General features: G+C 34.7%; 1 protein-coding gene across 2 annotated transcripts in view; it reads right to left on the minus strand.

The window, feature by feature from the left end:
- Positions 1-4,148: 4,148 nt before the first annotated feature.
- The window catches only part of LOC144432563 (dystrophin-like), a 292,959-nt gene continuing 271,598 nt past the window's right edge, over positions 4,149-25,509 (minus strand). For both annotated transcript variants that reach the window (XM_078120804.1, XM_078120805.1), the window contains exons 50-69: positions 25,055-25,314; positions 24,395-24,525; positions 21,435-21,569; positions 20,706-20,931; positions 19,877-19,937; positions 16,487-16,623; positions 15,450-15,654; positions 14,718-14,803; positions 14,190-14,347; positions 13,500-13,706; positions 12,707-12,778; positions 11,755-11,891; positions 11,006-11,074; positions 10,755-10,808; positions 10,117-10,180; positions 9,697-9,788; positions 8,989-9,232; positions 8,356-8,542; positions 7,120-7,266; positions 4,149-6,062 (exon numbers count right to left, since the gene is read on the minus strand). In XM_078120804.1, coding sequence (XP_077976930.1) covers positions 5,956-6,062; positions 7,120-7,266; positions 8,356-8,542; positions 8,989-9,232; positions 9,697-9,788; positions 10,117-10,180; positions 10,755-10,808; positions 11,006-11,074; positions 11,755-11,891; positions 12,707-12,778; positions 13,500-13,706; positions 14,190-14,347; positions 14,718-14,803; positions 15,450-15,654; positions 16,487-16,623; positions 19,877-19,937; positions 20,706-20,931; positions 21,435-21,569; positions 24,395-24,525; positions 25,055-25,314 — 2,779 coding nt within the window. In that variant the 3' untranslated portion in view covers positions 4,149-5,955. The remainder of the gene's footprint in view (positions 6,063-7,119; positions 7,267-8,355; positions 8,543-8,988; positions 9,233-9,696; positions 9,789-10,116; positions 10,181-10,754; positions 10,809-11,005; positions 11,075-11,754; positions 11,892-12,706; positions 12,779-13,499; positions 13,707-14,189; positions 14,348-14,717; positions 14,804-15,449; positions 15,655-16,486; positions 16,624-19,876; positions 19,938-20,705; positions 20,932-21,434; positions 21,570-24,394; positions 24,526-25,054; positions 25,315-25,509) is intronic.

The following is a 25,509-nucleotide window of genomic DNA, read 5'->3' on the forward strand; positions in this document are numbered from 1 at the left end:
TGCAATGCTATGTCTTCCACAAGTCTCAACAATGTCGACTTCGAGGTCTGTCTAGATGTTTATCATTTCACAGTCGATTAATTGAAAATAATATATCATTGATTTAAATGACCCCATAGTTACTAGTTTCTCGTTTCCCGCCATATTAAGAAGCATAACTCGTCTCCGATTACCAAGTATAACATATCAACTTTGTTTATTCTGTATGCACGATTTATATTAGCTGATTTATATGTAGATCATATATATATGACATGTCACATGTCAGTTCGATAAAACATTTCATTTGATGAGTTTAATTTGAAGAGTTGTGTTTTGGAAATACTGTTAGAAGTAGCACAAGCTGAGTTTGTTTTTTTGACTTCAAGTTGGTTGAAAACATTTTATCACGTAAATCCTAGACTAAACTTTTCTAATAATAGTATTATAACGTTACACGAAATACATGCCTTTTATGTTGTTAAAATGGTCGTCTATATTGGCATTAATTATTCGTACAGTTGATGGTACGTTTGTGATTTTGTTAAGAGAGTGAATATGCCTTTGTTCAGTGTATTAATTCAGGCATGTACGGTCATAGGGGCGTGTAATATTTCAGAGATTGTTCTTTTCCATGTCTACAGACTAAACATAACAACCTTTTGACTATATATTCCTACCTGTAAGGAGAAGGATAATATTTCTACTAGTATAGTATAGAGATTGATACATTTGTAGCAGCAGGATTCGTACGATATTTTCCTAAGAAACACTCTAAGCAATAAAACGTGCCACTGTGTTACCGTACATGCATGAATGAAATACTGTGTGAACAAAGACATTTTCACTGTTTTGATCTCTTATAAGCACATTTACCCATAGGTTCACCAAAAGATAGCATTGAATAAAATGCTACAACACCTGGACAAGTTTACAAGTCTTCTAAAGCAATTATTGTACGTGACATGGACTTTGTTATACGTATGTCTTTCTACAATTTACCCACAAATGCATACAGTACAAGTTAGAACAAAAAGACTTAAATAATATAATCTTTACGTGACCAGATCAAAAAGAGAATTCCTGAAAAGAAAATTACCGTGTATATAAAGTAGATGAATGTGTATTGCTATTGTCCATTCTCTAGTCTAAGTCATCGATACCGATGTAAAACAGTTTATACTCGTTGTAGACAGTATCGATACGGTTTATGATAGGAATCTAATAAACCTCACCCTAAGTCTCTACCCAGAACATATATATATATATATTTGGATTCACTTCCAAGAAACGTTTTGTGAGTAGAAATATTCATAACTAACTCTGCTTTATTTCTCTAAGTGAAAAAAACCAAAGTGAAACACAATATACAAATAGTCTGTCTTTGTGGATTAATAAATCATAAATAATCAATGTGTTAAATGCTTTTTATTAAACTTACAATAACAATTATTTTAAAGACAAACAGAACAGAATGGATGTAGATTGAAGAGAGAGGACACAACGACTGAGACTGTGCAACAGGCAGAGGATGAATGTGATGGAGACAAAAAAGAAAGGTAGAGATACGAGTTTAAATTTCTTGCCGCCCTTTCTCTAGATATTCAGGTGGGATTGGGCAGGTCACAATTTTGACTGATATATCCAAGTTAGCATAACATTATTACATAGATTGATTCTGTTTGTATAATTATGAGAGGTTAGGGGCCGGGCATTTTAAACTGAATGGGGGGGGGGGTTCGAGTCGAACATGGATTTCTCAAACTGACACCCCCCCCCCCCCCCAGCTCGGTAGACCAAAGCCAGAGACCCCCCGCCGAGTGAAAACCACATTTTTCAAAATGACCCCCCCCAACCACACGCACCCTGTATATTTTGAACACATCATTTTATAGGACTTACTATAGTGATGTTACTGTAACATTATATAATTATAATTAAATATTTCTATTTATCAAGAGAATACATTACTTTTGGTATTTTTGTATGTTTAATATAATCTATGGCACATGCAATTCCATCCGAGTTTCTCAGTACACAGTATAAATCCATGGCAGACTATAACTACTTACAGTTAATAGAAAGCAACATAAACTAATTTCTGATACTACATATGGTATATATAAACGTTGCAGTATAACATAAAACTAACAAAGATGTACGGAATCAAATATAATTCTGTGTGCAGTGTATTTATATCAATAATACATTATTTTCAATGTTCTATGGCTTCCATTAATACATTCAGATGTAGCCAATACCATAATACTTCTACAATATCATTTAGAACAAGTTTTTATCTCGAGAATGACAAATTGATTAAAACACAAATGGCAACTTCAATCACCAGTTTAAACTGCCCTCAATATATACCCAGTGGTGAATTTAAAGGCATGACTGCCTGTGCCTGGCACCCTATTTTGCATATGACTGACTGTATGTTTGGAGGTGGAGAACTTGTGATGACTCACTGGCAAGTAACCGCCAAAATATGCAAATGTCACATATTTGAATAATCCTGAGTGACACACAATCTAAACAGCTGTTTGCAGGAGAATTTGTCTCATTTTGAAAGGTTTTTACATTCTATGATACAAACAGATTGATTTTCAACTAATTTGTGTATCAAGTTACCATCCTTCGACATTCACAAACAATTCGTACATGATACATGACCTGTGTGTTTCTCAAGAAGAAATGCTGAAAACAAGACCCATAAGTGCTCTATACAGTAGTTTCAATTTCCTGCATTTGCATAGATTAGCCATAATACTCTTTACATAGGGCAGTTCTGTCTTTAACCTAGTGGTCTGAGTGGTCTGAGGTTTAATGAAAATGAAAGCTAGCCCTAAATCTGACCTGATATACAGCTAGCGATTATAGTCCAGTCAATTTAACAAAAATTTTGGCATAACCTTGAACTAATTGTAGCAGAAATTATTTTTAGTGCATCTAGCTGAGAATTTTATGCCGAACAAAATATCAAAAGTCTTGGCAAATCTAAAATGAGTTTTAATAATAATCTTTTCCATGATCAAGTAATGGATATGTCTTTCAGTTAGAAATTACACGGGTATCATTTCTACCTTGTCAAACTGACCAATTTGATTTTCAAAATCATTTAATTTTTTCCACTCTGACATGTCATATTGTATAGAGCCAGAAATTCCTGCTGATGGTGCAATATTTTTTGTTGTTTTCACTCTTTAAAAACAATTTTTGATGAGAGAATTAACAATTTATAGATTAAAGTGTAGCTTTTCGATTGGGATGTATTTTAAGATAAGTAGACATTTGAATCTGATAAATCTGTAAATTAACCAATTTCGATAATATTATAACCGGAGTTTGTTTTTATTGATAAGAGATGTGCTGTCTTAGAACTAAACCCAGAGTTTGTATCAATTTGTTGTATATTTCTAGCCTTGCAAAAAAAGTTTAATATATGAAATATGTTCAAATAATTTCATTCACTGTGTAGATTTCGCAGCAAAAGTTAATTTCATGAGTGAAAAGGTCAATAGTATATCTGACATTTCCAATATTTTGGGTGTCGTGGCCTCATTCCCAAAACAGATGTCAGTGGTCAAAATAGTAGAATTCTTGATATTCCTTTGCACTGTTGTTAGATGAAATTAACTTTTGATTTGTGATGGCAAATTTTAACAAGTTTCCTTGTGCCTCAAGATATGAACTTGGATGGATTACGAGTCGGTTTCTTGACATGTTGGAAAATAGGACACAGTTGCTATGGGAAGGAAACAGCGCCCCCAACGCTCGACAAGAACTTTAATATACATAGACACAGCTATCCAGAAGTCTCGCATCCTCTTTCATTCAAAACGGCTTTCAAAGATGAACTTCCTACATCATGTTATTTCATAATTCAAGGCGACTTTTTATCTGCATGCACTGGGAATTTGTAATGGTCAGTCTACTAGGTCAAAAATGTCATGAAAATTGTATTTTTTAACCACACAGATACACAGACAGACACTGTTTTGACTTGTATGGGGATATAGTGCAAAGGAAACACACACACACACACACACACTCACACACACACACACACACACACACACACAATTATGATATTATCGGGATATAGTGACCATATATGGGGATATAGTGCAAAGGAAAAGAGACAACAAAAGTGAGTTTATATCCAAGTATACGTATCAGTTTATTAGATACTGATCTTGTACAAAGCTAACAAGTTACCTTAATACAGTATTTAGATAAACTTGGTAGGAAAGTTAAACTTTACACCCCTAATTTCCTGCAAAATGGAAGAACCCTGCCACAGAAAACACTTGGTCTATACCAACTTACAGGAACAGTAGGGTGGGAAGGTGAAACAGAATATATAAAATAATTTCAAAAAAAAACAAACTCAATTAGTTTAAAGAGTAAAATATAAAATTAGACCAGTAGTGTCTATATTAAACACAACATTTCTGTCGTATTTTATTTCTGTTAGCTTCCCACTTTCCAGTTAGAAGTGGCTAACTTATACACTAAACTACGTATGGAACTAACAAGTCTGAAAATAACAGGAAACAGGACAAAAGACAACAACAGAAGAGAAAACATGCCTAAAAAATCCCTACACATATCACAAGCAAAAATCTTTATAAAAAAACACAAAGAGATTGATTAATAGCTGGAAGGTTTACAGCAAAATCTCGCAAAGAAAAATGTAGTCTGCTTGACTCTACTGACAAGAACATTTCAATTTTTCTTGCCTTTTAAGGAAATTTAATGTGTGAACATTGTTAGTTTTTGTACAGTGTAGTATAACTTTGTTCCATTCATGTACAGATTGTGAAGCTAAAAAATAGTATTCTGTTGGAATAATGCAGGAGAAATAAAACTCCCGAATATGACTAACTCTGTGTCTGACTTAACTATTTGTCAAATCTGTAATACATTACAATGCTGTAACTGAAAAAGGGAAATGGGCTGAGAAGATAAACGTAAAAAGTTTGGAATGAAAGAGTTGAAAAAGAAAAGTTGCATTGTCCCCTATCTGTTTTACTTTAAGTTTCTACTCACTACTAAAAAATAGGTTTTGTTTAAATGTTCACCAACTCTCAAGATGCGTATAGTTTGTACAATAAATATGGAGGGCTGTGAAACTAGGTTAATTCTCTTTTTGATTAAATAAAAAAAAATACTTTTGCAGTATTTAACTTGGAGGTAGGGAGAAATAATGTGAGTGAGCTGGTGGTCTGAGTTATGATAATTCCACTATTATTTGCTACATAATCTACTAAAAATCTTTGGTGTGTTAGAATGTACATAATTGATCATAAGCATAAATTACCCAAATATCGCCCCCTAGTGGCATAATCACTATGGTCCTTTGTTTTTATGTAAAATGTCTAACATTACAAATTACAATTAATGCTGAGTGGTACACGAAGTAACATCAACTAAGATAATTACTTTAAGTTGTCTTTACCCAACACCAACACCATGTGAAATAAATGCCATTCACTTGTTCATTTTTCTTTGCAGTAGTGAAAAATGACTGCACTTCTTTGCATAGTCTACACTCTAAATTTGGAAGATTCTGTCCAAGCAGAGAGACTGCCACAGTTGTTTGATTTGATCTATACTTTGCACTACGTAAATAAATGTATATGACATAACATTTCAGGTACAGCAAATAACGTTCCTTACTTTGCCTACCAGTAATTCTCTTTTCTGTTCTTACAAAGTAAAGAAAGTAAAGAGAGACAAAATGTCTACATCACCATCACTGTTTAGAAACTACGTATTAAATACTAACCATAGTTAGTGTTAGTTCTATACCATATAATACTGTCTTTACCCCTTCCCGTCATAGCTATACTTTTAACCACATGATTTTCAACATACTGTGTATTTCAGTGTAACTGTGGGTGCATTTTTTTTCCTTTTTTTCCAAAAGTATATATATATTTTTTTGAAAATTTTGTTGATTTTTATTGCTCATTCGCTATCACTTCTTTCTTCGTCTGTCATAACATTGACCAAGTGTCCCACTGCCTTCCCTAAATTGTCTGCCATGTGGAACAGGTTATCAACGCTATTGTTGCCTGAAAGAGAACAAAGTACAGAATTTGTTGTCAGTATAACAATAGTTTTGACATATAACATCTAATATATGAAAGAAAGTTAGCAACTACTCAACTGTCAATTCAACATTAATTTTATTTTGTGCGAAATTTTTCACACACCTCAAATTTATTTTGGACTTGAACCACTGAAGAAATGATAACAAGTAAATCCTGTAACTATTTAGTTAAAAAAATTACAAAGATTTCAAAAATGTGGTCGATAAGTAAACAAGTTGACAAAATTGCCATTCACAAGCAATCACAATAATTTCTTGTATAAACTGTGGTACATTTGATTATGGATGCCTGGGGGAGCCTCAGGTCATGGTAAATGATGTTATCGAATGTATTTCATTGCACTTAGGATTCCATGGAGAACACATGTTAAATCCACGATTCACAATAAATAAACTGGTCTGTCTTTCCAGAATATTTTTGAAAATTTTCATAATGATATCAGAGACCAAGCTGATTAAAATACAATGTAGTGTACATGTCGCAATTTCTTTTTGGCTGTTGCGTTTACTGTCTTTTGTTCTTTTGTGAGCACTCGTTACATTTATCTGACACAATACTATAGGTTTTCCTGAGCCACACAAGAGCACTGATCAGAGTGAATTCACTCAACCAATGGTAAAGTGTAATGCGCCAAAACATATGGGTACAGTACTTCACAGCAGACAATGATGTTATCTTTATTATTTAGTTATAGTTCTCTTTCTTTCAATTTTGAACGTTCAGTGTTATATTGTAAGACGGATTCTGGTTGGCTACTGTCAGTACAAGATTGGGTTCGGGGAAAACCTATGGTATTGTATCAGATGTATGTAATGGATGCTCATAAACGTAACAGTCAAAAAGAAGTCATACCGTTTACATACCGATGTAAACTACATCGTACTTTAATCAGCTTGATTAGAGACCTATGATATAGTTATAAAGTGAACACATAACAAATATTATCCCCATGTTATGACTATTCCATTTCATTACCAGGGGTGAGGGGTGAATGTTGAGGGGTAGACATGTTACTGACCTGAAGTATTTTTATCTGATGGGAATGAATCATTAATTTCTTTCATAACATCCTGCAAGTCTGTGGTTGCAGCACTTTTACTGTTGTAATACAGCGACGATGACTCGTCTCTGAACAGTGGTGGGGTATGAGTTGGGAAATCATCGCCTAGCAACAGAGATGATAATGTTAGTATGATGGGGGTTGGAAAATGATGCATTCATTACATGTATGTCTGACTAGTGATGGGGTTCATCCATGTAGGAATAGGAATAATGGAATATAGATTTCTTTGTTAGAAGTTAAAGATAAGTTATGAACATTTATTAAGAAGTCTTACTATGAGGAATTAAAGAAGTGTTAAGAAATTTAAAATTTATAATGTTAAACATGATTTGAAAAAAACAAGTTTTCTATTCCACCATTACTACTAAAGGAATGTATTGACTTATTTTTACTCCCTGTACTGTAACACTAAAGATACAACATTTTGACATCAAGGATAAGAGAAGAGGGCAAATAAAAAATTCCCATGAATCAATAATTGTGTAATAAACAATAATATAACAAGTACTGATAACCAATTATTTACTTAAGAAGAGGAATACATTTTTATATCTTTCATTTTAACACATTACTAACATTAAGTTACCATGGTAATAGTAGATTCATCATTGTGGGCAGTGTCCCCTTAATTACTTCACTGCACACTTAGTTTGACAATATAGTTTAAAAGTTACAAGGACTTGGAAAAAAGATTTAACAAAATTATTTACTCAGAATTTGAAAGAGGAATTAGCAAAGTTGTTTACTATGAATTTGTAGTTAAGTCAGCTAAACTTTATATCACTAAGGTATATGAAAGAGGAATTAGGAATTATTACTATGAATTTGAAGTTACTTCAATCAAAATTTGTTTGAGTATGGATGTTTATGCATAAACCCGGGCATAGTTCTACAACTATAAAGTAAGGAATATGAAGAGACAAAGGGTAATGTATGCTTGTATTAAATTACAATGACTGACTTTCTGGATATTCAAAAGTTCTTCCTGTATTGGAAGGAGATGATTTAGAAACGTAAGTTATTAATTTGTTGTAGTCAAGGTTACGGGGAAAACTCTGTGTTGAAGGATTTATAGAAGAAAAAAAATGATATTACTTAAAATGTCCTCATTACTACACAATGTTTAACTGATACTAAATTTTATCTTTGCTTTCAGGGAGGAATATAAATGCTGTACGTTGATAGACATACCTGTATTGTCACTGTCTCCATCACTTGTTGATGCACCATTAGCCATACGTTGTGCATCATATCTCGCTAGACGTGACCGTGATGGGTGTGTACTTGTACCGCCACCAGGTAACGATCCTATTGATGATGTTGGCGTGGCAACTGGTGTCGTCTGTTGAGACGATGCCTGAGATAAGCTACCTTGAGGCTGGACATGAAATAAACACAAAATAGTTATTTACTACAAAGGTAGTAGATATGACATCATGATTCACTACAAAACATACCAATGTATGGTACTACTGGACTGCCAAACACAGATAATCATCTTCACTGAATAAAATGAATGTACAATCTCCCAATATGCTGTTCATGTGTTTCTTAATTACATACAGATATGTCTAACTAACTCCAATCTGTCTTTATCTCTTTCTCCAACAAGGGGTTATCACTATCATGGTGTTTGTCTACCACTAGAGGGCAGTCTTCTACTGTAATGGTCAAGCAATATATGCATGTTTATCTACCACAAGAAGTCAGTCTTCTACTACAATGATATATCACTAGTTAAGTGCTTGTCTACCACTAGAGGGCTGTCTTCCATAAAAGTTGGTCACATCTAGGTGCCTGTTTAACACTAGAGGGCAGTCTAACCTGTTCCAAGAGTTGTCTTAGCCTCTGTAATTGAGCTTCAAGCTGCCTATTGTGATCCTCCAAAATCTGCATCCTAGCCTCGAGCCGTCCTTTATGTTGCCGTAGCAACTTGGCTTCAGCCACAAGTTCTGCATCTCTTGTAGGTGACGATGGTTCTCTGTCTATCTCAGACAGTAAATCTCCTCTTTGTTCAAGTTGTTCCCTGCGTAGTGTTTTCAATCTCTCATACTCGGATTGCAATTGTCTGTAGACACATCAAAATATCATCAGATTATCTATCATCATCATCATCAACATAAAACCTCTCCTGTGGCAAATTAAACTTCACTGCCATTTCTGGGCTTTATTCTATCCCACCCTACAAGAACACTGGGTGAGAAGTGGCTTTTTGCTGTTGAATTTTGGAATGTCACTTTTAAGTTCATATTTACAATATAAACCACAAATGGATGTGGGTGACAACTGTATACCAATATCACACATGACCATATATTGAAGTATCATGGCGACCAATCATAACTGAAAGCAGCTTTAGCCAATATTAAATGGATCATATTACACAATAACCAAATATGGATGTGGGTGTGACAACTGTACACCAATATCAGACATGACCACAACCACACTAAATGGATTGTTCACCTGGGTATACACAATCACAGACATTACCAATTGAAACTGCTACTATATGTTAATTTTAAAACTTACTGATTTTCAACTTCAAGATCAGAGATTGATTTTTCAAGTTCATCTTTTTGTTCAGCATCAATACCACACACTATCTGTGCTGGACTCCTTGGCTACAAAAAATCAAAACATGGTTTTTTAGCATAGATTTTACATTTTTTTCACAAAAATCATTTCTAATGTTACAAATAAATATCAAAGTTTCCACAAAGGTCACAGGTGAAAGGTGAAAGGTCATGCAAGTTGGTGAAAGCCTCTTAATTTTTGACATTTCTTCCCTGACTATAATTGCCTTTAAATTTTCTGTCATGTGTCACCATAGTAACAACTCTTCTGTAACATTACATGGACTGAGAAATATTCTAAAAAAATACCCTTGTACTGAGTTTTGTCCCGGCAAAATAAAATTGGCAGATTAAAGATTTTGGATTGTGAACTTACCACAGCTGAAGCATCTCCTCCTAGACTTTGGCAGTATTGTGCTATAAGCTGGTGTTCGTCTTCGCTGTAAAAACAGAGAGTAGACAAGTCGTCATTATAATGGCTATGTTAAATTTGGTGTGAGAATACAAATAATGTAAGATTCTCTCCACACATAAATGACTTTACATATATGTACACATTTGTATTCAAGCTAGGGAGTTAGTGTTAGGATTAGGTAAGGGATAAGAATAGAGCTGGACCCCCTAACCATAACGTTATTGGTGCTAGCAATGCTTGGCAACAATCTAGAACACTGGACTTGTACAATAAATACACATTTGTCTTCAAGCTAGGGAGTTAGTATTGGGATAAGAATAGAGTTGGACCCCCTAACCATAATGTTATTGGTGCTAGCAATGCTTGGCAACAATCTAGAACATTGGACTTACTGTACAATAAATACACATTTGTATTCAAGCTAGGGAGTTAGTGTTAGGATTAGATAAGGGATAGGAATAGAGTTGGACCCCCTAACCATAACATTATTGGTGTTGGCAATGCCTGGCAAGAATCTGGAACACTGGACTTACTGTACAATAACTACACATTTGTATTCATGCTAGGGAGTTGGGATTTAATGACATCTTTATACTTACAGGTCTGATGGTGTGGTGTTCAGTGTTGTCTGTGTTTGTTCTACTTCTGCCAACCTGAAAACAGAGGAGAAACATAAATCTTATTGGTCATTGAATCCTTGTATCTGATTGGCATGTATTACACTAGTTTGATGCTGATTGGCTGAAGCTATCATGTGATAATTTATTTAATAGCTCACATCTTATCAGACTAAAGAAATACTAGTATATCATCTGATTGGTTGATCATGTGATGTCAACTGTCCACTCACCTGGAAGCATAGAGTTCTAATCTTGTATGCATATCCTGAGATACAACTGTGTGAGGTGATGGTGCTGGCCTGCAGACAAATAACAAAATCATTACATTAGTACATTATATATTTGTCAAGTACAACAATTGCCTTGTTTTACATGATAATTTGGTGTTCTGATTCATAATTTGAAAGGCAGTATGTGCTCTTCCAAAACAGAAAGGAATATTTTCTATACTTCTTCAACACTTTAATACAGGGCTAATTTTCAATCCCAGGTCAGTGTCTCAACACTTCTCAATGTGTATCAAATCAACATTTTCACGAATACAGTTTGAAAAATGCAACTATTTTCAAAAGTACAGTGACAGATTACTTTCCTGTATATTCATAATACCAAAGTGCAACATTAGGAGATACAAAATCTGTAATACTCTCTAAAACAGCAGTTTCATAGGCACACTGTGAGCTTTGTGAGTGTGTGACACAGTGAAAGTCATCTAGTATAATGAGTGACATCTTAATCCTACACCTATCTATATGAAGAGTACAGTAGCCATGTAAATGTTACAAACAGTCTGTCATTAGTTCAATTTCCTGGTGGATGTGAGAATGATGATGATGATGATGGTAATCTATGCATACACATACACAATAGCATGGCATACTGTAAACCATTTTAAGTAATATCATTTTTTCTTCTTCTATAAATCCTTCAACACATAGTTTTCCCCCGTAACCTTGACTACAACAAAGTAATAACTTACGTTTCTAAATCATCTCCTTCCAATACAGTCTGGACTGGTAAATATCCCAACCTGGGATGTTTTTGTAAGTGTCTTTTACTTTTAAATTTATTACGTACAACCTTGGCAAAGTCTCTTACATCTTCCCCTGAAGTTGTCTGCAATAAAGAATTAATCAAATATTTATGAGAGAAACTTGATTTATAATTGTTTGCTGATGTCCATTTTGTATACTATATGTGATCTGTAAACTTGGCCATAAAAAACCAATGTGTTTGCAAAAATAATTTGAATTTTTTTGATAATGTCAAGTTTACTTGATATCAACTTTTACTTATAGAAATATTGTTTTGTTGCTTTGAATCTTATTATGTAGTAATTCCCAACTCAGAGTTTTTAGTACCTAGTTTATGTTGGTTAAATCATTTAGCCATTCTTCAACTCTTATTGCACACAGTTTAATAATGTAGACTTGTCCATGACTATATAATGTCCTCCTGCCACCATATGATGAGAGTTTCACTGATTAGTACAAAAACAGCTGACAAAAGCTGATAATAATTTGGCTGAAATATATTACTAAGTAAATAATGTAAGTCTGAGTTTGACACTTTTACACGACTTCTCTATGAATGTTTTCAAGATTCCCTCTTTCATTTCAATTTGCTAGTGAATGTGGACAGCAATTTTTTTTCATCATAATAAGTTAGAAGATTCTACAGTGACAATTCTACACCACTCTAATTGGGTCATCTACTTTCTAAATCTATGTAACTTTAAATTGTTAATTTTTTCACCAATTCCTAAATTCCAATAGATAACGCCAGTGAATCTGTTGTTTAGACAGACTGACTTGTTTATTTACATATAACTAAATGAACGTCAACATGAGTCAAATTTCAGATGTGGTAGATTATTATTCTTGTGAAGATAACATGCCCTTCTGGTAATAGGCTGATTGACTATTACTTACAGCTGTACAGTATTCTTGCATAGGATGTGACAATCTGTGGCTTTTGGCTTTGCGACCAGAAAAGAAGCAATTCTGAAAAGACAAGAACCAAGGAAAATGAGCATTTTATAGTACTATGTCTGTAAAACACAGTTTCAGAGTAATCTTCACCATGGGCAGTTGTTTGTGTCATTGTTCAACCAATGAAATGTAACACCAAATACTAAGTACAATGAGTAACACTGAAGTAAAGCACTTTCTCTATGTGCTACACTCATTTATAGCATTCATCTTACAACCGATAACACTGAAGTAAAACACTTTCTCTATGTGCTACACTCATTTATAGCATTCATCTTACAACCGATAACACTGAAGTAAAGCACTTTCTCTATGTGCTACACTCATTTATAGCATTCATCTTACAACCGATAACACTGAAGTAAAACACTTTCTCTATGTGCTACACTCATTTACAGCATTCATCTTACAACCGATAACACTGAAGTAAAACACTTTCTCTATGTGCTACACTCATTTATAGCATTCATATTACAAAATGACTTGATATGGATGCTATAAATGATTGAGGTACATACAGAAAATGTTTTACTTTGGTGTTTATGGTTCTACTTGATATGGATGCTATAAATGATTGTGATACATACAGAAAACATTTTACTTTGGTGTTATGGATTGTATATGACATGCAACAACAACACTGATTTTCAATATTTTCAAAGATATTTTAGTGTTCAGAATGTATTAACTACTGCAACTCTTCCATCAATCCAACATACATACTAATTCTCACCTGGCACATGTCAAAGTTGAAACATTTGAGACATCTGTATCTGAAGCCAACAATGGGGCATTCTTTGCAGATATTGCACTTGGCTTGATGTTTGGCAGTCTCTGCAGCAGCCAGTCTATGTAACACTGGTACCCAAACTAATGACTGAGGTTCTTTCTTCATCCAGTCTAAGAAATGTGGTGAAGAGATTTCTGGCTTACCATTGGCCTATAAAATAACAATGTATTCAATTTAGCAAATAATTCTCAAGTTTGGAAATTCAATTTATCAAAAACTTCTCAAATTATACAATTCTGTACCAACATTCTAAACCTGCAATATTCAACATTTCAAGAAATTACATGTAAGGCTGTCAATCATTGGGCTAATTTTTGACTAGGATTCAAATTTGACCAATTAAAACAGCAGGTTTAAATGAGTCAATTTGAAGTGTAGTTCAATCATCAAAGGGTGTTGGTTATTGGATACAACTTTGACAAGTATGTATATCTGACCAATCAAACTTATTATTACACTTAAAAGTCTGCATTTTGAACAGGGTTGTCACCAATAACACCTTAACCAATCAAATGCAGTATAACATATAAGATTCAATACAGAAGCAAAAGTCAAGTGAAAGCTTGTCATTTATTGGATATATTTTCATAGCAGACATATTTGACCAATCAAATAGAGTGTTAAAGGACTCACCATTTGGAAGCAACTCCTGACACTGGGTTCAATATTACTTCCACCAAATGATGCCACTTCACCTAGCTGTCTAGGGACTTGTATGCTATCATGAAGAAGCAGACCAAGAGCTCTCTGATCTACATAACCATTAGCACCAGCTACAAGTCGGAATAGATCTGTAAAAGAGTTGGAAAAACAAGTAGACAAATTATCAACTACTGCCTTTATTTCTGAATCCTTTTAATGTAGTTCAAAAGCCTTTGGAAGATCTTTTCTGAGACCTTGAGGAACAAGTGTACATAATAACAGATCATCTTGTAACCAGTACTGTAAATTCTATCTGCTATAGGGGTGTTGAAGTGAGTGGGATTGGATGCATTGAAGTGAATGGGGGCATTGAAATGGATGGGGTTTGGGTCAATGGAGTAGGGTAAGGGGCATTGAACTGAGTGGGGTGGGATCATTGAGGTAGGGTGATATCATTGGGGTAGGGTGGGGGTCGATTGGGGTAGGGTGGAACAAAAAACAACAACCAGATTTACTTACATCTATATTTGTCTTCTAAATGTGCCTTGCACAAAGAAATTATGGCAATTTTGAATGACAGGACTCGTATCTTCCCACTGCGAACACTATTTGACAAAATAAAATGGATGATTAAAATGACTGTCATGTGAATGAAGTCTTCGGTAATATGTGAAAATAATAGCTGTCATACTTAATTGAGAAATGAAGAACTGATAACAGGTCTAATGACGTAATATTTATATTCATAAATAATTGAAAACAACATTTGTAAATTGAGTGTATACTGTTGTACAACTGTGCTATGTCAATTGGTTATAATTTGACTTTATGATATACAAAATTCCTACATCATCCAATCACAAACAATGTAACTTACTTATCTTATATGTGAGAAACATTCTTATTGGTCATAATTTGACTGTGTGATACAAAATTCCTGCATCATTCAATCACAAACAATGTAACTTGCCTACCTTATATGTAAGAAACATTCTTATTGGTCATAATTTGACTGTGTGATACAAAATTCCTACATCACCCAATCACAAACAATGTAACTTGCCTACCTTATATACGTAAGAAACATTCTTATTGGTTATAATTTGACTTTGTGATACAAAATTCCTACATCACCCAATCACAAACAATGTAACTTGCCTATCTCATATGTAAGAAACATCCTTATTGGTCATAAATTGACTTTGTGATACAAAATTCCTACATCATCCAATCATAAACAATGTAACTCACCTGTCGTAGACATTGAGAAGCCAGTTCAGACACATATCCACACATAGTGGTACATTCACTAACTGTGGATTGTCAACCGCTAGATTGTCATACATGCTCGTTAGGACATTGATCATTTCCATGACGTCCATAAGTCTGTCATTCTGTGTTCGTAGGCCATGCTGGTCAAAGGCATCATTAGCATTATTCATGTTTAGTAAATCCACTACAAATTGAAAACAAAATGGGTTATAACTACTAGATATTGGCCTAAACACATCATAACTTGATAATCACATGAATTTTAGTCTTTAATAACATGTAACAAAATGTAAAATTCAATGTCCAAGTCTATTTTTCACACTGCCTCTCCCCTCTGAGTACGTCTCTTCTGTCTGTCTGTCTGTCTGTCTGTCTGTTTGTTTGTATATCACTTTCTCTTTCCCTCCCCTTCCCTCCCATTTCTCCTCTTCTGTCCCCCTACCTCTCCCAACTCTTTTGTCTATCTGTCAGTTTCTCTCTGTTTGTCTTTATATCGATCTTCTCATTTTGATATAGATTTCACTGGTAAACACTAACATCTATGTACAAATAAATACTGTACATAAAGTTTGCAAAAATCTTCATGTTGTTACTGAATATATAGTGTTTCAATAACTCTTTCATAAGTGACAGGGAACATAATCTAGCTGTTGTTCTATTTAACATATAGAATAGTTTATTTTCTGGTTCCAAGATGCATTGTGTGAGAGCACTTCGCTTATATTGTTAGATTTAGTCTTGTTTTGTCTTTATTACGTTTAAAATAACATTTTCATCAGGAAATGATGGTAAGACATGTTGACCTCTTTAATTATGGGTGATTTTATAGAACAAAGACTGAATGCCATCAATGATAGAGAGTGATTTTACAGGTGAACATAGGGTACGGTCAGGTGACAACCATCCCCCTGAGTAGCACATGCAAACCCCTCAGCACGTACATAATACATGGTATTGTATTGAGAGACACGCAATGCATCTTGGAACCGACAACAGGTGTATAGATAGATACTCACTGCACAGAGCTTTTTGTAGTCTTCTAAGCTTCATAGCTGTTCTGTATGCAGAGAACCTGACATCATTTAGATCAGCCATGTTTTGGAATAGCTCAGTCATTGATGGATGGTCCCAGTGAGTTGATTCACTAGTATGACTGGAGGTGAAAGAGAACAGTGTACAGTCAATGAATTCATTTACTTTCTAAGAATTATAAGCTATCAAATACATCAACGTTGGAATGGTATACAACATTCAATATACCAACATTCTATGGATAATCTTCCAGTGTGGTAACTCTTCATGTAAGACCTAACCATACAATATATGACAAATGGTGGTATACAATTAATTAGGGTAAATTTAAATGGCCTGTGATATTTCCTTCATCCCTTTGGACTATGTGACACTTCCTGTAGATACTTACAATTGTTCCAATGAGTGAATTCAACTAACTGATTACAATAAACCTTTTAATCAACAAGGTTAAATCTCTATGGATTTACTGTCACACTATATCATTTAAATTCACAGGCTATTACTGCATCTAATACATTTTGGGACATTAGTTAGACAGAATTGTAACATTTAATTTGTCAAGTTAGGTATGTCTATTTTAAGTCTCTATAGTTTTAGTGACATTCAGTTAATTAATTCTGTTGGGACAAGGCAACATTCTACATGTCAATGCATCTGTACAACTTTCTGAAAACCAATTACATTCAATTAGTCAACTCTAAGGATAGTGTGTTGAGCCGTGTGACAATCTACATTGTGACATGATTTCACTGACTTGATCATTTTCACCCATGCATCACTTCTGATTGTATTCCTACCATGCAAAAGTTGTGAAAATAAAGTTTGTACGTTTTCCTAAACTCTGGGTGCAGTGACAGAGTATGTTATTAGGAGTTTTATAGAACATTAAATAATTGCAACAATGTATCAAAATCACACTACTATTTTGCTACAGGTTAAACATAGTCAGCTCAAGTCAAATCACGTTAAAAAGAAGTATACATTTTTTTGATCTACACAAATACTAAATATTTTGAACAATACAAACTAGTGTCCCACTTTCCCTGTGTATCTGGTAAAGTTCAGATAAAGTTACTGTTGATGTGGTGTGATCTCAAAGTCCTTGACCAGCAGTCTGTGTTTTATCATAATAATATAGAAGTCAGTGAAATGTGAGTACACAATTAAGGGACGACATCGAAATCAAAAGCATCGTAATTACGCGTCGCTACGAGTAAAGACTAGTAACTACTAGTAGTTACGATGTACTACGGTGAATATTCATAAGTCTCAACGCATATTCATGTACTTTAGGTTGTAGACAATAAAAAGTAAACACCTATTGTCCGTTATTCATGAGCCCAAACTACGACCATTTACGCGTAGTCTTCATCGTGAAAAAAATAACGAAACAAAAAGATTTTCTTTCCTGTGCGCAAATCAGTTTCACGCTTACTTTTTTCAATGTTATTCATTCGATGCCTTCTAAGTTCTATGGCATTCGTACAGTCGGCTAGTAAGTCAACTAAGTGTTTCAGATATATTCAGATGTTTACCTAATATGTCTTGCCTAAAAATTCCTTGAAGAAGAATTTTTATTCGAAACGTCGGATTTTACATCTATTTATTCGGACTGCCTCACAAGTTCCTTATGCACTTCTCGGCTGGTCAACAAACATGTCGACCATTTTCGTCTGGCTGCTGAACGGTGCATTGATCGTGTTAGATTCTAGTCGCAGGATTCGTCAGTCGAAATCGAACATTGTCCACAAAAACAAATTAAAAACTAAAGCTTGTCTCGCATTAATATATCGTTTGATTTGATTGATTTAGAAGTCACCTAAAAACGTTTTGTTTCTTCAAAATTTTGAGGAAAAACGTCATTTATATAACGAAATTTCGGGCTACGAATAACTGAATACGTTCATCACTTGCGTCTCTATGTTTATATATCTACCGACATCATGCATCACGCCACGTGTTGCCGAACATTGCGATTTCTCAACTCAACCCCATCATTTAGGAATGTTACTGTACTGAGAAACATAAAAAATTAGTTGTTGTTTTAGAATATATAAAACAAATCCCGTTATTCGATGATATAAAAGTCAAAACTGCACTTCCGCAACCCGGAAATTCAACAGCATTTCTTGGCCCTACCATGGCCGCCAAGCGTGAGCTTGTAAGTTGTACTGTTAGTTTGTACTGAATATTGAAACTTTGATTTCGTGCATATCTTATTGTGGTTTTTTTAATGAATATCGCCCATGAACTTGCACTCATAAAAACATGTGCAGTACTAGTTTCATCAGCACATTACTGGCTGAGTACGTGGTTTTCTTTGACGATCGAAAATTATGACAAACTACGATCAACTACGATAGAAGACGATGTCATCATTGGAAACATGGAAGGTGAGAATCACTATCTATTGTATGTTGGCGATAAAAAATTACGTGTATTACGCGTAAAGACGACATCGTTAAGGGAAACAAAGAAATGTAAACTTATTATCTATTGTCAGTTATTCATGAACCTGAACACCTCATTATCTCCCGTTTCTCGTAGTACATCGTAGCTACTAGTAGTTACTAGTCTTTACTCGTAGCGACGCGTAATTACGATGCTTTTGATTTCGATGACGCCCCTAAGTGACTATAATTAGATCTGTGTTATGTCACTAACTAAAGTACTTTTATCACATCAAAGTAACAACCTAAATCACATCTGTTGAAATTCTTTCCATTCCAAAAATACCACTCCTAACACAAATAAATGTAAAGGATAGTAGAAATTATCAGAGGCCATGATCTTCCAATGTGCTAAAACAGTTACAAATCTTTCTCTAAACCTCTCAGTAATTCCACATAGTATTTGTACCACAATAATTCTGCTCCATATATATAGCCTTGTGATGATGCAAACAAAGCCTCATGTGGTACACTTGCTGCCTTGCCTCCTAGTGGCAAAACTCAGCAATCTTTTGTTTTTTTGGATAGTGCATCCTCGTAACAGAAACTTCTATTCATACAATTTACAGCCATTAAAATAGATGTTCATTGTGAACTGAGTGTTTGTAAAAATTCATTGCATTGTAACTTCTAGTGTTTCTTTTCATTTGAACTGTTAAAGTGTTTAGAAATTCATTTCATTTTAACTGTTACAGTGTTTAGAAATTCATTTCATTTTAACTGTTACAGTGTTTAGAAATTCATTTCATTTTAACTGTTACAGTGTTTAGAAATTCATTTCATTTTAACTGTTAAAGTGTTTAGAAATTCATTTCATTTTAACTGTTACAGTGTTTAGAAATTCATTTCATTTTAACTGTTAAAGTGTTTAGAAATTCATTTCATTACATCTTTTACAGTATTTACTCTTCATGAACTTACTTGATAAAGTAAGGAACTTTGTTGCCAGCCACAGCTCTCTCCCACGGTGTTTTAACCGAAGCTGAAAAGCAAAATCAGTAATGGTCAACTATAGGTATTTTCTGGCGGAAGAAAAATTATCAGGGAACAATATGTAATAATAGTAATATTTTGAGTAGTGTAGGACAAATGACTTGTATGTGTGGTTTTTAGATCTTTCTATGTGTACTTAACTGTTCATTTGAACTTTATAGTTATGGTATATCATTCTATTTTACAGTACACAGGCATTCATGGATTTATAGCTCTCAATTGTCTTCCCTGTAGCCTTTTAACAAAGAATTGTTGTTCAAAATGTCAGGGTTTATATGTAAACTGAGTGATAAAGACTGTATTACTTGTAACTTTTGACTTAGATACCGGTTGTTGTGATAAAGGACGACATGGGTAAATATTTTGTATAAATATACCGAGCACAAGCCGGGTTCAACAAAAAATATGGAATACATCCCCTCGTTGTTCTACATCATGACAAGATGCATCTATGTTATGACAACACGTGTCTATGTCATTGGTTCTGCTGTGTTTGAAATATGCGTCAAAACTCTAAAAATTGCCATTACTTTCCCAAGTTTTCCATTGATATTACTGCTGATGGTATAATTCTGTTATTCCCCAATATTTGTCTTCATTCAACTAGAAAACACTCGTGACCTAAGGGTTGTCACTACGAGTCTAGCGCCGACATGGGCCCCTTAGGTCACGAGTATTTTCCTTGGCTGAACGAAGGAAAAATGTTGGCGAACAATATGTCTGTTTGGATGTGTATTTCACATGTGTCTAGCTATACCTGATAAGAAATGTTGTGAGTTGGGTCCAAAGTCCCTCTGTGCATCTTGGAGTTGTCGAAGTCGTTCATCTACTGACACTTGTAATAGTTTCCATCTTGTATTTAAGTCGTCCATACGATTTTTATTGATATTGCTAATTCCAACCTTCATTGGAGGAAACTGGTGGGCTTGGTCATTGGCGTGATCAACATTGCCTTGTAGTGGTGTTATCTGTTCCTGGAATTGCTGTAGTGTAAAAATAAAAACATTTTGTCAACTCTGTAAACTTTGACCTTTGACTGTCAATATTTGACATCAGAGAATGTATGGCCAACTTGTCATATGTGTCTTGACCCCTTTGTGATACTACAGCAGGTGTCATCCTTAAATAAATTTACATCAAACTGTAAACATGTCTTCCAACTGTAGTGTTCTGTAAACTGCCACAAGGACAAATACATATAGTTTTATTGACATCCAAAGCAAGATAAGATAATGAATATATCTAACACCCTTGTTTGGATTGTATAGTTTATATGTTACCTCAGACATGCCCAGATGTACATCTTCTGGATCACATACACGTCATGAAAGTAGAAAATTAACCCTGTCAGTTTCTGACGTTGGTAGTAGTTGTTTCATTTGAATCATACAATTTTGGTCAAGTAATTCTAACATAGTACTACAGTACAATATCTATGAACGATACAGCAATTAAATGACAAAAACATCAAAGTTGAACAACTTACTCTCACTTCCTCTATTTGTTGAGGCAAGCTGTCAATTATGATGTCACCAACTGGTTGCCATAGTAACTTAGAGGCTTCTGCTTCATGAAGCTTCACACTAAGATCATCCATGGCATGGTGGAATGTGGCCATTTTCTGTCGACAAAAAGTGTGTTTAGGAAGATGTGAAAATTTTACAAACTTCAGTGTAACGATACTTTTTCTATTTTACATAATAATATGTGCTATCAACATTATGGATTGGAAGTGTTGATAAATATGTGTGTAGTCATTGTTTAGTTCAAACAGAAAGTTATTTTGATAGAACATCTTTTTAATCTCAACCAGGCGTACATGTACTACAGTAACCAGGAGTACATGTACTACAGTAACCAGGAGTACATGTACTACAGTAACCAGGAGTACGTGTACTACAGTAACCAGGAGTACATGTACTACAGTAACCAGGAGTACATGTACTACAGTAACCAGGAGTACATGTACTACAGTAACCAGGAGTACGTGTACTACAGTAACCAGGAGTACATGTACTACAGTAACCAGGAGTACGTGTACTACAGTAACCAGGAGTATATGTACTACAGTAACCAGGAGTACATGTACTACAGTAACCAGGAGTACATGTACTACAGTAACCAGGAGTACATGTACTACAGTAACCAGGAGTACATGTACTACAGTAACCAGGAGTACATGTACTACAGTAACCAGGAGTACATGTACTACAGTAACCAGGAGTACATGTACTACAGTAACCAGGAGTACATGTACTACAGTAACCAGGAGTACATGTACTACAGTAACCAGGAGTACATGTACTACAGTAACCAGGAGTATATGTACTACAGTAACCAGGAGTACATGTACTACAGTAACCAGGAGTACATGTACTACAGTAACCGGGAGTACATGTACTACAGTAACCGGGAGTACATGTACTACAGTAACCGGGAGTACATGTACTACAGTAACCAGGAGTACATGTACTACAGTAACCGGGAGTACATGTACTACAGTAACCAGGAGTATATGTACTACAGTAACCAGGAGTACATGTACTACAGTAACCAGGAGTACATGTACTACAGTAACCAGGAGTACATGTACTACAGTAACCAGGAGTATATGTACTACAGTAACCAGGAGTACATGTACTACAGTAACCAGGAGTACATGTACTACAGTAACCAGGAGTACATGTACTACAGTAACCAGGAGTATATGTACTACAGTAACCAGGAGTACATGTACTACAGTAACCAGGAGTACATGTACTACAGTAACCAGGAGTACATGTACTACAGTAACCAGGAGTATATGTACTACAGTAACCAGGAGTACATGTACTACAGTAACCAGGAGTACATGTACTACAGTAACCAGGAGTACATGTACTACAGTAACCAGGAGTATATGTACTACAGTAACCAGGAGTATATGTACTACAGTAACCAGGAGTACATGTACTACAGTAACCAGGAGTATATGTACTACAGTAACCAGGAGTATATGTACTACAGTAACCAGGAGTACATGTACTACAGTAACCAGGAGTACATGTACTACAGTAACCAGGAGTACATGTACTACAGTAACCAGGAGTACATGTACTACAGTAACCAGGAGTACGTGTACTACAGTAACAGTAGACTGTAAGTTACGTTGTGCTACACTGTCAGTCTGATAGCGTAGCACAAATGTCTGCATCTTAGAGAACACAGTAAAGGTCATGTCTGGTCATTCTACCTTTCCCCTATAGCACAGTTGACACATTATCCCAGTATTCCATACCAACACACTCTAATGCAGTGTTAAACAGCAGGAAATACTAAGTTATTTTTAGTTTTGTGTGTTAGTGTGGGATTATAAGGTGAATGTCTCTGTATCATAACATCCAGACCTATCATTCTATAGTTGGTAAAATGCCACACTTCTATAGCTATCCGAAGACGGTGTTATGTAATGGAAGTTTAGTCTACAAATTTGTATTTCTTTAAGTGTACCAGTTGTAAACTATAAAATACTTGAAGAATACTATAGTCAGAAAATACTATATGGATGTCTGCCCCACAAGTTTGCTTACAAATCTTAAGTCTATATTTTGTTAGTACTAGTTGTAAACTACAACTCTTCAACTTTGTGGACAGAAATTTGCCTGAAAATACTATATGAACATCTGCAAAGTTTTGACACAAACTGTAAATTAGTTACTGTCTATTCTAAGTACCTCTAATAGCATATTACTTCACACTAGAAGGCCAACTTAGTACATGAAAGTTGACCACAAATCATTGTATCTACCTAGATATTCAATGACTGTTATTTTTCTTTGATGGTGAAATTTTATTTCAAAGTACCGGACATGCTGAGGTGGTGAAATTCTATTTCAAATTCAATATAGTTCCTTTGGAATGGTAAATTGGAAACGAATGCAACATTTCAAACTGTCTACTATGGACAATACAATATAATTTCGACCCATCTACTATGGATTTTGATCCTTTGAAAGTAACTATTTTCTATTGTCCATAGTAGACAGGTTGAATGTTGCATTTGTTTCCAATTCATCATTCCAAAGTAACTATTTTCTATTGTCCATGTTAACAGGTAGACTGTAAGATACGTCGTGGCGTTTCGCCCTCTCCGGCCTCCTCTAGGGTTGCCTGATGTTTGAGGGCGCCCTGTCAAGGCGTACCTTACAGACTAGTTAACAGGTTGACTGGGTTCAAAACTAACTATACTGTACTGTTCTATTGATTCTTGGAACCATGAGCAATATATTCTCCATAGTCAACATGATTACAATCAGCATTATGCTGACCTGCAATAATGTAACTAACTCAAGAGACTTCATGTAAACAAGCCTCTCCTATCAATTTACAACCTATTGTTCAAACAGTATTTTCAACTGCTACTATCTACATCCTTGCTATAAAACATTACACCTTAGTACTACTTACAGGATGGACTTCATTCAATCTCTTCTGCCACTCATCTGACCTATTATTCAAATGATTCCACCTGTCAGATAACAAGTCCAGCTGATTCTTTAAATTCCTGAGAGAATCTGGAGACCCTTCACCTTGTGTGTCTAACGAAAACAATGAGAATGTCAAAATTTAGTCAATTATATGAAATCAATTACACCTGATGGCAAAGTGTTGGGTCACAATTGTTGTTATATAAATATGAAAATTAATTTATGATTGACATTTTTTAAGCTTATAAGTCTCAACTAAAATAGTTTCAACAACAAAAATGACTAGCTTTTGCTTTATCACTGTAATCTTGTATCTTAGTACATGTTACCACTAAGTAAATTCAAATGAAAAAATAAAATTGAAAGAACAAAGTCCAGCTTTGACTAGCTTTTGCTGTGTTTATCAATGTAATCATATATCTTGTATTTATAGTCCTGTATATATTACCACTATAAAGTACATTCACAGTAAAAATAAAATTGAAGGCATAAAGTCCTGCTATCTGACAACTGATACAGTTGACAATTTATACAATCAATGTCTATGTCTCAGTGAAAAGCCAGACTATGAAAAAAATACACCTGCAATCTCATATTGCAACAGAGGACATGATATAATGATATCATGTTATCAACTTACCAGTTGTATCTGCACTGTCACCATGTTCAGTAACTACATTGTGTCCTGTAGCCAGTGTATTCTCAACAACTGGTCGTTTTTGTTCTAACAAATTGATGACAATTTTATGGTCATCAATTTGTTGTTGTATTGTGTTTAAATCACCACCCACAGGTTGTTGTTGGGTGAGTTCTTCATCTTTACGTGCCAGCCAGTCTAATAGTTCTTGGATGGTAAGAATCAAACCAGTCCAGTCTTCAGCATTACACTCCAGTCTTGTTCTGTCAATACACAGTTACTAATTACTCTAAACTCTCAATCTGGTACAGACAAAGAGGGTCTCCTTCAAGATTGGCATCCCTACTTGACGACAAAGAGGGTCATCCCTACTTGACAACACCACTCAAACCTATGTCTGATGCAATCTAAAGACTGCAACTTAGTTCATTATTATGTGGAATATCATGATGGTAGAA

Source organism: Glandiceps talaboti, chromosome 3 (assembly GCF_964340395.1).
Source record: "Glandiceps talaboti chromosome 3, keGlaTala1.1, whole genome shotgun sequence".
In the NCBI taxonomy this organism is placed as follows: Eukaryota; Metazoa; Hemichordata; class Enteropneusta; family Spengelidae; genus Glandiceps; species Glandiceps talaboti.